Source organism: Pinus tabuliformis, chromosome 1_1 (genome assembly GCF_031772625.1).
Source record: "Pinus tabuliformis cultivar Carrire ecotype Pingquan chromosome 1_1, CPIR1, whole genome shotgun sequence".
Lineage (NCBI taxonomy): Eukaryota > Viridiplantae > Streptophyta > Pinopsida > Pinales > Pinaceae > Pinus > Pinus tabuliformis.
The window spans coordinates 644,557,415-644,571,154 of NC_142297.1; the positions used below are offsets into that span (position 1 = coordinate 644,557,415).

General features: G+C 38.5%; 1 protein-coding gene across 1 annotated transcript in view; it reads right to left on the reverse strand.

The window, feature by feature from the left end:
* LOC149214994 (beta-galactosidase-like) overlaps positions 1-13,740 on the reverse strand; it is a 356,920-nt gene that overhangs the window by 157,704 nt on the left and 185,476 nt on the right. Inside the window, exons 5-7 of the mRNA XM_089392482.1 lie at positions 5,201-5,285; positions 4,991-5,109; positions 4,561-4,725 (exon numbers count right to left, since the gene is read on the reverse strand). Of these exons, the coding sequence (XP_089248608.1) occupies positions 4,561-4,725; positions 4,991-5,109; positions 5,201-5,285 (369 nt within the window). The remainder of the gene's footprint in view (positions 1-4,560; positions 4,726-4,990; positions 5,110-5,200; positions 5,286-13,740) is intronic.

A 13,740-nucleotide genomic window follows, 5' to 3' on the forward strand; every position in this document is an offset into this window, starting at 1 on the left:
ATCAATCATCTAGAAATTATAATCGTCATCAACCATGTCCATGAGTCTTATAAATCATGATTCATCAAATTCAATATTAAAGTTTCAACTTCAAGCTTTCAGAATTGAAAATTCAATAACATTTATCATCATTGATCACCAAAGTAACAAGTTGTACTTGTAAGCCAAGTTTAACCATTACAAGAAGTAATATCGAAGATATTTCTAAGTCCTAACTTCTAACTGTTAACATGATATGAAATGTTAAAAATTTATAAAATGAAACATGAATAATGAGATGAAATGAAACAACTTTAGTCTTTCACAAAGCATCACATTCATAATTCACAATCATTACCAATGAGTTATAATTGCCAAGGCCCAACTTCAAACTTCAAATTTTCATTGTCACGGTGATATAATGTTTACAAAAAATATCATAATGTCATAATGATATGAAAGAGTCAAGAGTCAAGAGTCAAGGACTTAAAACTCAACAGTTATGAAAACTAAAGTCTAATAGAAACTAAAAAAGACAAGTAAACTGTAAATCTACAAGTGGCCCTTGCCACGAGAGTCTCCAGGAGTGTAAGCAGGTCGTGGTGGTCTTCTAGGAGTCTCCTGCACAGACCGACGACCAGAACTAGAGCCTCCACGCGAGGGTGTCGATGGAGGTGGCGACAGCAATGGAACAAGACTCGGGCCCCGAGAACTGCTACTGGATGGTGGAGGTGGAGGTGGAGGTGGCATGGCTGCTGCAACTGGTTCATTTTCATCCCGTACAAGCTCCTCTTCTAGTTCTTCAATATGTACAATGCCATCCTCCAAATTGTCGTCCTCAGGGTGATTGTCCCAAATTTTATATGTGGGATCTTCATTAGCCCGATCACAGTAATGGCTCAACAACCTCAAGTTGTAGTGCACATAAACCAAGCTTTCTGCTCGGTTTTCGTTGAGTCTGTTTCTTTTCACATTATGTATATAACTGTAGGTGCTCCAACACCTCTCTGCAGAAGAAGAATTTACAACCTGTGAAAGAACTTTTTTTGCCAATTTTGGCAAAAGTCCGTGGCCGCCATATGTTTCCCACCATGTGAGAGAATCAAATTTATCTTTGTCGTCCATTGCATGGAAGTTACCATACAAACCACTGCCACTGAAGTATCTGCCTATTTCAAGGCGCACAGCTGCACATTCCTCCCTGTCAGGCACCAACTTTTCTAATGCTTCCAGATATCCTCTAGTTACCTCTTGATCTAAATGGGGTTTGGTCCTAACACCACCCCCTGCTGCAGGTTTGCCCAACCAAGATTCTGAGTAGTATTTTGGCGTAAGGATATACGCCAAGCAATGTAGTGGAAGGTTAAGCCTATTCCACCGTTCACACACACAATCATGAATCAGTTTGTACAAGTTGGGATCTTTATTATGAACAATGTCTTTTATTTCCCCCAACATGGTATCCATTTGCTCATACACCTCGCCAATCACTGGTTTGTCTGTATCTGCAAACCGAATCATGTTATAAATTGGCTTGGTGAAATCCAATACCTGTCTCACAGTTGTCCAAAACTGCCCATCAAGAGCGGCCTCCTCCACCGTTTCAAAACCTGCCATGTCAGCTACATTTGTAGCCCTTTCCTTTAACACCTGCCAATGTGGACTTGATACCATGCTAGCTAATGCCTCTCTTACCTTCAAAAGGCGCCTGAAGGTGAGGTAATAGCTACCAAATCTAGTCCTCGCAATCTTCAGCAACTCCAATCTCGAGTGACTACGGAAAAGGCCATGGGTATTGCTATGATTTGTAATAAATTTTATCATTTTTTTTCCTTTCTTGTACAAATCACCAATCCATTGGTATTGTTCATTTTTGTTTTTGACAATATCATGCAACAGAAGGTTCAATGTGTGAACCAAACATCCAGACCAAAATATGTTCGGGTATTTATCCTCAATAATTGCTCCCGCTGCCTTACACTTAGGAGCATTATCAGTGATGACTTGGATGACATTGTATGGGCCAATACGCTCAATTGTTTCAAGCAATGCTTCTGCAATGTTGATAGCGGTCTTGAACTTGTCTGAGTAATCATGTGCAGCTAGAAAGATGGGACCACTTCGGGACACAGCAAGAACACTTATCAATGGTTTGCCTTTTACATTTGTCCATCCATCAGATACAATGGACACCCCATTGTCAGTCCAAGAACTTGTCATTTTATTCAAAGAATGTGATATTTTTGCTTTTTCATGATCAAGGCCAACAGTTCTTGCCTTGTCACACCCAGGGCTCTTGTATCCTTTAGGGGCATCATTTATGGCAGAAACCATTTCGTGCCAATAAGGTGAGCGTAGAACATTGAATGGTATCCCACATGCATAGAGGAACCTGTAAACTTTTGAATCCACATCATTCCTACACCCCTCATCAAGGAAATCTGATATGGTTCTACGCCTTAAAGATGATGACCCTGTGCCTCCATGTCCATATCCACTGCCTTGGGAGGATGCTGAAGGAGTTCTTTGTGATGGTGAGATTGGTTCAAAGAAACCCCTTGATCTTTTTGTTTTGTATTGGGCGTCCTCCTCTTCCTTTATGTATTTGGCTCTATCTGTTGTTGACACCGCTGCACAAGTTTTGATTCCTATTTGTTTCTCTCCATCCCATGGCCTTTTCCCGCAGAGGTGTCTTCTAGCACGGGTGTATGAGCCTGTGTAATCAGTGTTGCAATGGGGGCAATGAAATTTAGTGGTTCCACCCCCTCTCCCTGTTTCAGCCCTGTGAACATATTTCCACAATGGAGTTTGGTCTTGTTTAGTTTTTTGAGGGTCATGTTCACCCTCCTCCACCTCCTCCTCACTGGGGTTTTCACCCATTTGACTTCCTCCGACTTCTTCATCCACCTCTTCAGTTTCAGGCCCCCTCTGTTTCCTACTCTCCACCACCATAATAACCATAGAAGGGACCAGGAAGAGGAAAATGCCAATAAATATCCCCAGGTCCATGGTGTTTGATGTTTGTAGGGTTTGAGTCTTGAATCTGCAAATTAATTTAGTTTATTGGGATTAATTCATTTAATTTATTAATTTAATTTAAATACATGATCTTTAAACTCAAACAGCTAAATTAAACTAACCAAATTACCTACCTAACCAGCTAAACTAACTAAATGATTAAGTTACTTACCTCTGCAGGCTTGCTCCTCGCTCCTTGGCACTTGCTCCTCGCTCCTCAGCTCTGGCTCCTTGCTCCTTGCTCCTCAGTTCTTGCTCCTTGCTCCTTTGCTCTTGCTCCAGCTCTCAATCTCTTGCTCAATGAAGTTGAAATGAAATTTTTTTGGCCCATTGGGCTTATAAAATAAAAATAATTTCTAAAATTTTTGGAAATTTCGGGTCCGACGGATTTTTTTTCCGCCGAACCGCTCCCGGCCCGTCTGAAATCGCTCCCCGATCGTTCCCGGGCATTAAAAAACGCTCCGGGAGCGCGGGAGCGGTCGCTCCCTGAATCGCTCCCTAACAGACCAGGGAGCGTAAATTTTTTTACGGGAGCGCGCTCCCGACCTGCTCCCGCCCGGAGCGCGCTTCGGGAGCGGGTTCGAAGGGGGGGGGGGCGCTCCCCCGCAACACTGTGGCAGTTTTTGGTCTTCGTCTTGGGTCTTGGATATCTCATTTTAATTTGATTCTATAAGAAGGATTGTTGGATTTTCCCCCTTGTGGGGTTTTGCCCTTGGCTTGGAGCCTAATTTCTGATGTTCTTTGTCTCTTTGTGATCTTTATATTTCCATACATTTGTATAATTACTTGATGAAGAAGATAATATAACTAATAAGAAGCCAACAAACATTCACAAGTAATTATCAAAAGAAATCAATCATTATCTTATAGTACTTGGTTTCTCAACAGCACTTGCAGTAGAGATATGCCATGTTTCCATGTTTTCTATTTATTGCATTATTGTATAAATTCCACCATCTATTGAATAAAGACTTGGCTGGTGTTCCCTTTTGCAAAATTGTTCTATGGTGTATTCTGTGAAGCCTCTCCTTGTTCTCATTACGGAAAAATGAGTGTAACAATGTATGCTTCCAATATGTTTGACGAAATGTCCCTAGGAAAATTTTAAGCATTATTGGCATATTTAGGAATTAATTTAGAAGGGGCAATAAAATACCAGAGTCCATAAAAATGCATGAAAGCAGTTATTCCCTCTAAAGGAGCATGCATCAACCACCAACCCATTAACAGCATTAAAAATAAAGCAATTCAGTTCCTGTCCAGACTAAACACTTATGACTGCTCAGTCCTGATGCACTGGTGTCTGCGATGAGACCCCATAATTCTACCTGTATTTTGTTTTTTCAATTTTTTTTATCTATTTGCATGGGGTTATTTGGTCTGAAGTGTTCCCCTGTTGAACATTGAATATGTCACAGTTCTACCTTGTAGGCTTGCATGATAAGACTATTATTTTTCACAAGATGATCAGAGAATACACCAAATACTGGCTAGATGGGTGACAATTCAATGCCAAATGCATAAACCAACTTTCACGCAAAGAAGACAAACCATTAAACTCACCTTTGCAGTATTGAATGCCACATTCTTGCAATCAGGAAGTATGCTGACGGACCATGCAGGCAGAGTATATGTCAAACCCTGGAAGTTGACAGTTGTATCAGAGTGAGCATCCCTGTTTGACAGAAAAGCAGCACATAACCCTGGTTCTCCTCTGTAAACATGTGCCTGTAGCATCATGCATGCGACAAATTTCAATCAAGCAGATTCAAACTCTTTGCTAGAAAGGTTGGAATGGATTTAACAACATGCATTATCCCCATAAAATAAAGTTCAAACTATATTCCAAGTTGAAAGAAATGCACCTGATATACACAAGTTTAGTGTTATTGCACCTCCGATATAATAAAGAATAAAAAATAAATTTATTAAGCAATACTAATACTTGCATTCCCTAATAAGCACAAATACGTACTCACAAAATATTAAATACCTCTTGAGCAGGACCTAGTGATAAATACTCAGGTGTTCCCAAAAGTAAGCTATCGCTGCAAAGCTTGATTGCCATATTCAAATCTCTTAGATGGCCCCATTTGGGTTGTCGAATATCACCTGCAATGCCAATAATCAATGCTATATCAGAGAAGAAATTATTCCATTTAGCACAAAGGAAAATATGAAGTAATATGGAATTGGGGTTAACCATATTCATCTATTGGTGCATCATAATCATAGCTTGTAGTGATAAATGGCCCTCCTGATCTTCCAAAGTTTGTCCCTCCATGATACTGAAATACGAACATATGAGAACATGTGTGGCTAATAAGCATAGAGTTACCTTTAAGCCCTCGGCTTCACCAGTTTAAAATTGACCAAAAAAAATCATCTGTAATGACAAAAGTAAATTCTTTAAAGTAGAACATGATTTGCATGAATAATGTCAAGTCCATATCCAAAAATGGTAACATACATCAAATATTTTATTCATATTGTTAGCTTTTGGGGTTACACCAAAAATTTCTCACCTAACTAAGAGATTGCTAGTCTTACAGTCCCTTGGTAATGCTTGATGGACATGTGTGTTGAAATTGTAACTAGGCTCAGCCTTCATAATTATTGTACTTATATCAATATGTATTTCATGTAAAAACAAAAAGAAGAAAAAATATTATTATTCTTATTGTCAAGCATGTTTTTCATGCTTTATTTTGGTCAAAAGAAAATGTAAATGGGCATGTACTTCGTGACCCTTGTGAAAAGAAGAAAATTTGAATTTTTGTAAGTGTTTTTTGTCCTTCCAAGTTTCAAAGTCGGCCCTCAAGAAAGACAAGTTGGCCTGCCCAAAGGACTTGTCTCTTCGCATGAAGGAACAACTATATATTGGCACCTATCCTCCACCATTTGGAAAGCAACTCGATGATCATCTACGGAAGAGAAATTTGGGTCTGTGGCATGGAATCTGAAGCACATTCTTCTAAAATAAAGCTAACTCCTTGTGGTATCTTTTCTCTATGTAAATGTGAGTTTCTCTGAGGCATTCTCTCTGTAACAATATAAATTTTCCTGAGGCACCTACTCTGTGATGATGCGAGTTCTACTAAGGCACCTACTATGTGATGATGTGAGTTCTTTGATGCACCTTCTTACATGATATGTGAGCTATTTGAAACATATATCTTCTGTGACTTATGGAAGACTTATGTGCAGACTTCATGTTCAGATTTGGAGGATTGACTTGGCAATTGGATCTTCTAGTCAGTTAGATGTGACTTGGATTTCTCTTGTTGATGAAGAATCTATAAGGAAAGGATTGACGGGTCTTCCCATTGTGGGTTTTTCCCTGGCCTCTGGCCTAATCTCTGGTGTCTCTTGTCTGTTGTGCATTTTCTCTATATATTTGAATGTATTATTGCTTGAGGACATAAATAAATGAAACAAATGCTAATAAGAATCATAGATAACAGTTACAAGTAATTATCAAGTTAAGAAATTCTACCTTGTATCTGAATTTCAACATGGTATCAGAGATAGGCTGAAGGAAGTTGAAGAGCAGATTGATCTAGCAAGGCTGAATTAATAAAAGGCTGTCTGTGGAAATTTTTGGGCATATGAATCAAAGAAGTGGGACAAAGTTAGTACCTAGGCAAATCCATGAACCTGGGCAAAAGTAAATTCAACCGACCATTTAGTACCAATTCCTCTCGCCCCTAACGGGTTAGCATGAGCCATTCCGGTGATGGCTAAGTCGGGTTGTAGCTCGCGCATACATCATATCTGATTCGAATTGTCTGGTTTCTCCACAATTCGTGGTATTGGTATACAGTGCAGGAACCAAATTCTATGGTTTGGTTCTTTAAGAGAAAACCAAATTTTGTACCAATGCAAGGAGATCCAAGCCTATGATAAACAACTGTAACAGAGGACTATATATTCCTTATGGAATTCATACAAGTGATCACCTACTTCAATATGGGCATGAGGCTTTAATTTTCTGTGCGGATTCTTTATACATTACACCAAGGAATAACACATATATGACTGGAGTTATACAAATCTGTGTATGATCTGTGATTTGTGCATTATTCAAGCTCATCACTGTGGCACCTTATGCAAACCCAGTGGCACCTCCTAGTCCTGTGGTATCATTTACATACAACTTCAGCAATCCGAGTTTTGTGTTGGTATTTTGGTGATCCGAGTTTACAACTGTACTAACATCCGAGTTATATATCTGAAGTATGGACCAAGGATCCTATTTAGTTGCTATATGAAGGTCAAGAGGCATGTATAGTTGCAGACCAGAGGCCCAAGTACCCTCAGAGAACAGAAGAGGTATGGTGGCGGGCTGTTACAGGACGAGACTAAGGTTACCGCAGGCCTATAATATGACCAAAGTTTGATTGGAGGCCGAAGTCTAAAGGACTGTATTAATGATCGGATTACTAATACATTCTGTGACAAATCTCTGTGGTTTAGGGTTGAGATCCCTGAAGCAAATTTTGCAGGTTATATGCAATGTATCTCCATGTTATTGGGCCGCATCCCATATAATTCATCTTTGTGCAAAAAAGAGTAATTGAGTCTGAATTGAATGGTACAACAGTGAGAAATTTAAAACAAATTGTTGTGGAAGAATAATTAGTTCAAGACCAAAAAGCTACTATACCTATGGAGACAAGATGAAGAAAGATGCGAAGATTCTAAGTATAAGTTCGAGCAACATCTGTGGAAGATAGCAAAAACTGAAGCATTACTCCTTTGTGACAAGAGAAGGTCCTAAAGTATATTTTCTGTGGTATATGACATCCTAGTAGCATTGCAAGCAACATCAAGAATTTATGATATGGCACCGTATTCAAGAAGACAAGTAAAGTTTCTCAAGAGGTACATATAATCTTGTTTTTCATAAATTAGGCATAGATCTATGTTAAAGTTCTACATCTAAGATTTATGCTCCTAGAAGATCTCATCTATCACATTGCTAGATCTGATATGTTATTGGAACACACGAGTTTAATAATTGAAAGCCATGATAAATATCTTATTAATAATTGATAGATGATGTTTACATTTTGTGAGAGGTCTGGCTATATACTGCTTTGGGTGCCTCTTGGTGAACAGGCATGATCTTTGATCATGCCCTTTGCCTAATAAACTATAAACTAACTAATTTTTTTTATATAACATTGCCTCCCTCTCAAAAGAATGCTTTGTCCTCAAAGCATACGTAACGACAGATGTTGCTGACAAAACGCTTCAGTCTCCCAAGAAGCTTCTTCTTCTGGTAAGTCCTTCCACTTGATCAAGTATTCCTTGATTGCATGAGATCAAAGCTTCCTTTCTCTGGTTGATAAGATACCTTTTGGTTCTAAAATGATGCTTCCTTCATCATCTAGGGATGGAAGCGTTGTTTGCACTGATTGATGGTCGCCCAATGCCCTTTTAAGGCAGAAGACATGGAAGACGTTGTGAACACGACTTTTCTCTGGAAGGCTTAAACTATATGCAACTTGGCTGATCTTTTTATTGATCTGATATGGTCCATAGAACTTCGGTGCCAATTTATTTTTTCCTTTTTGTTTCAAGGACAATTGTTTGTATGGTTGGAGCTTGACAAATACCCATTCTCTGACTTCAAATTCTCTTACGGTTTTGTTTCGGTCTACTTGTTGCTTCATACAGTTCCTTGCATTATTCAAGTTTTCTTTTAGGGTTTGGACAATTTTTTGGGTTTCTTCTAGTTGGTTTTTAACAGCAGGTAGATTTTTCTGGACGGTAGCTAGATCCTTCCATTTTGGGGGTTCATATCCATACAAAGCTTGGAATGGCATCATTTTTGATGGTGTATGATAAGTCGAATGATACCACCACTCAGCGAGATGCAACCATTGAGCCCACTTATTTTGTTTTTCTGTAGCGTAACAACGTAGGTAGGCATCTAAACATTTATTGACAACCTCTGTTTGTCCATTTATTTGAGGGTGATAAGCGGAACTCATATTTAGGTAGGTTCCTATGTGGTTGAACAATTCCTTCCAGAAATTACCCTTGAATTTGGCATCTCTATCACTCACAATGACTTTCGGAAAACCGTGTAATTTATATATATTTTTGCAAAATATTTCAGCGATTTGTTTAGCTAAGTCTGATTTCTTTATTGCCATAAAGTGAGCATATTTGGTGAGTCTGTTGACCACTACGAAAATCTTGTCCTTGCCTTCAGATACGAGTAATCCCTCAATAAAATCCATTGATATTTCTTCCCATTTCTGATTCGGAATGTTTAAGGGGTGAAGTAATCCAGGTGTCAAAATATTTTCACTTTTATTTCTTTGACATGTGTCACACTCTGCTACATACTTCTGAATATCGTGACTCATCCCCTTCCAAAAGAATGATTGACATGCACTGTAGTAAGGTTTAAAGGATCCTACATGTCTAGTTGACAGTGAATCGTGTGACTCCTTGAGTATCTTGGATTTAAACTTGGAGTTTGCATTCAGATAGATTCTTCCTTTGTACCATAGAATATCATTCTTCCATTCAAATTTTGAGTTGTCTGGAAGGTTATTGATTATCGCAGTTATTTCTGGATCCTTGGCATACACACTTCGAATCTCATTAAGCCATTCAGGAACAACAACTGAGACTGCAAGTAGTGTTGGTTCTTCGTCTTTCCTAGACAGGGCATCTGCTACTACATTGTCTTTTCCCCTTTTATGTAGTATTTCCATGTCAAAGGCGGCAATTTTTTCAATCCATTTTTGTTGTTCTTCGGAAAGTGTCTTTTGTTGAAGGAGGTGCTGGAGACTATTATGGTCTGTTCGTATGGAGAACTTACTTCCCAAAAGATATTGTCTCCACTTAGCCAGTGCGTGCATAATAGCGAGCATTTCCTTGTTGTATGTGGACTTAAGACGTTCTCTTTTATTGAGCTTCCTGCTTTCAAAAGCTATTGGATGCCCTTCTTGCATTAACACTACACCTATATCGAATCCGGAAGCATCACACTCGATGATAAATGGTTTAGATAAATCTGGAGTTGCCAATACTGGGGCATTAGACATAACTTCCTTCAGTTCTTCAAAACAACTTCCTGCTTCCTCATCCCATTGAAATGAATTCTTCTTTAAAAGGTTTGTCAGAGGTGCAGTTATATGTGCACAGTTTTTAATAAATCTTTGGTAATATCCAATTAATCCTAAGAACCTTCTTAGCTTAGATATATTAACTAGTTTGGTCCATTCCTTTATAGCTTTGATTTTATTAGGGTCCACTTTTACGCCTTCATGGGATATAATGTGTCCGAGGTATTCTACTTCTTCCTTTCCAAAGGTGCATTTGGATTTTTTTGCATAGAACTGATGCTCTTTCAGTAGTGTAAGAACTTTATCCACATGTTGTAAGTGATGCTTCCAAGTTTTACTGTAAATTAAAATATTGTCAAAGAATACTAATGCAAACTTCCTAAAATATGGACGAAATAATTCGTTCATAGTGGCTTGGAACGTTGTTGGCGCATTGGTTAACACAAACAACATTACTTTAAATTCACAGTGACCTTCGTGTGTTCGGAATGTCGTTTTTGGTATGTCTTCCAACCTGATTCTGATTTGGTAATAGCCTGACCTTAAGTCCAATTTTGAGAAGTATTTTGCGCCATGTAGCTCATCCAACATTTCGTTGATAAAGGGAATTGGGAATTTGTTTTTAATCGTTATTTTTTTTAATCCTCTATAGTTAATGCATAGCCTGAATGAACCATCCTTCTTCCTTACCAATACCACTGGAGCAACGTACAAGACTTTTACTTTTCGAGATGATCCCACACTTTAAAAGGTCTTGGATTAATCTCTCGATTTCCATCTTTTAGTGATGTGGATATCAATACGGCTTGATGTTGACAGGGTGTGGCCCTCCTTTGACTTCTATTGTATGTTCAATTTCCTTGTTAGGAGGCATTTTCATAAGCAAGTCTTGAAATACCTTTTCATGCTTCTGAATTAGATCTTGTACTTCTGGTGACTCTTCGCTGATCATATTTGCAGATAACATTTCTAATTGGTGACATTGTACTACATAAGCTGGTGCTCCTTTTCGAATCATCTTCATCATCTGAGATGACGATACGATTTGATTCTTTGGTGCTTGGAATCCATATAATTTGTACCTCTACCCTCCCCAGTGAAATCTTATGAACTGTACTTGATGGTTGGCAACATAAGTGCCTAGAGTTCGTAGCCATTGGATACCTAAGACCACATCTACTCCACCTAATGGTACAGTGAAGAATGGGGATTCTAAATTAAATTCTTGAATCTACAATTTGACCTTATGTCATTGCCCTACCTTTTCAATCTTCTTACCGTCAGCTACCATCACCTTCATGTTCGGTAAGGGAAATGAGAAAATGTTGAGTCTCTTTCCCACGGTTGCATCTAAAAAATTGTGGGTGCTACCAGAGTCGATGAGAACCACTACGTTGCTCTTCTTTATATGTCCTTTCAATTTTAGAGTTTGAGGTTGTGATACACCTGTCATAGCTGATAGTGACACTTGCGAAATACTTCCGTCATCTAATTTTGGAGAGAATTCTGGGGCATCTTCTGTTTCTTCTATGTCGGAATCATCATTGTTTGAATCATTAGTTGCTTCACAGTTATATAGGTTCTTTGATTCTTTTCCTTTAGCACACCTATGTTTAGGGTCCCACTTCTCGCCACAGCGTTTGCATTTGCCTTCTTTTATCCTTTGTATTTCCATGTTAGATTTTTCACCTTCACGACGATGTGGTGGAACATATCTTGTATTATTCATATCCACGGACTGGAGCATTCTTCGTCTCGAATATACTTTTTCCGGTTTTGACCACAGTATCTGTTCAAATTTCTTTTCAGCAGTTTTTGCTTTTTCCTTTGCTACTTCTATTGACATAATGTCATGAAGCTCATGTTCTACTTGTAGATGAGTTTTAAGTCCAAAGATGTATGATTGAATTAGACGAGATTCTAATAACTTGGGTACTCGTGTTGCTAAGGTCTCCCATTCTCGAGTGTACTCATCCACACTTCCTTTTTGTCATAATTTGATGAGTGTTGAAAAGAACTCTTCTTCCTTTACACCTTGGAATCTTTTAAAGAATGCATCCTTAAATTTTCTCCAACTGATGGCGATTGTCTTCTTCTTCCACTACATATACCAATTATATGCTTCTCCTTCCATTTTCATGGAAGCGTGCCTAATCTTTTCGTCATCATTGTCGATGTCGTAAATCTCGAAGTATTCTTCTGCTTTATTCAACCACGTGACGTTGCATTTTTCGTTCCCATATAATTTCAGCATCTCGATTTTTGCCTTTCGCTGATATGTTACTAACGGTGGAGCGAAAAGAGGGTGTTGATTGGTGAATGTATCCCTGAGTTTCTTATTTGAAAAAGTCGCATTACTATTTCCTTGATGGGCGTCGCTGATTTTTTTAGAGATTTTGCTTTTTCGTGAGAAACTGTTGACTTTGTTGAATCTGATGAATTGTGCTCTTGATTTCCTCCATCATCTTGGAGTAGTTGTTAGGGTGTAACCTTCGGCCTTCCACACAAGGTGTCCAACAACGCTAATGTCTGATTATGATTCATTTTGGATTGGATCTGGTTCTGCCCAAGCTGTAGTTCTATCCGATTTGTCGTATCCTGAAATTTCTTGATATCGTCGGAATGCCCGATAAACTTACTCTCAAGATCGACTAATTTTTTGTTGAAATTATCGAAGTGGCTAGTAATCCTATTCTCCAAGTCAATCAATTTTTTTTCTGAAATCAGCCAGTAACATTGACGACATTGAACGAGTTTGTGGGGATGTATATTTGTCCACCAGTTTTTATTTTTATTTTTTATTATATATATATATATAGCTATATAAAATGTATATATATATATATATATATATATATATATATATATATATATAAATTATATATCATATATAATAATAATGATATAGTATATGTTTATAACTATATCGATTAATCCGCCTTAATCTGCCGTGGAAAAGACGAGTCAGCCGTTGGAACAAGGATTGACTGTTGGGGGTTGCGTGGCTTGGCGTGAAAGAAGACGACGGACAGTGGCAGACTTAATGGATGCGGGAGGCAGTGAGATGGAGTTCTGGGCGAAAGGAATTTGAAACCGAGATGATGGCAGAGAGTTGAAACTTGGGCAGCTTGACAGTGGAGCAAAAGAATGGGCAGGTAAAAACAACGGATGAGAATGGGCTTGTGATTTCCTGCAGCGGAGGTACGGAAACATAGACGGCAAGGGAAATCGATGGCAACAAAAGAAACAGGGAGACGGACGACAACGGATGAGTAGAGGAAAACAACACTAGAAAAATCGATGACCTGGACGACAACGGATGAGCAGAGAAAAACAACACTAGAAAAATTGGTGACCTCTCAGCAATGAGGAGCGACCTGCTCTGATACCAGATGGAACACACAAGTTCAATAATTGAAAGCCATGATAAATATTTTATTAATAATTGATAGATGATGTTTAGATTTTGTGAGAGGCCCTGGCTATATACTGCCTTGGGTGCCTCTTAGTGAACAAGCATGAACTTTGATCATGCCCTTTGCCTAATAAACCATAAACTAACTAATTATTTTATATAATAGATATGAAAGAACCACTTTAAAGTTTAGATGAGAATCAACGTGAAGTATGAACTACAAATCTTATGAAAGAAATT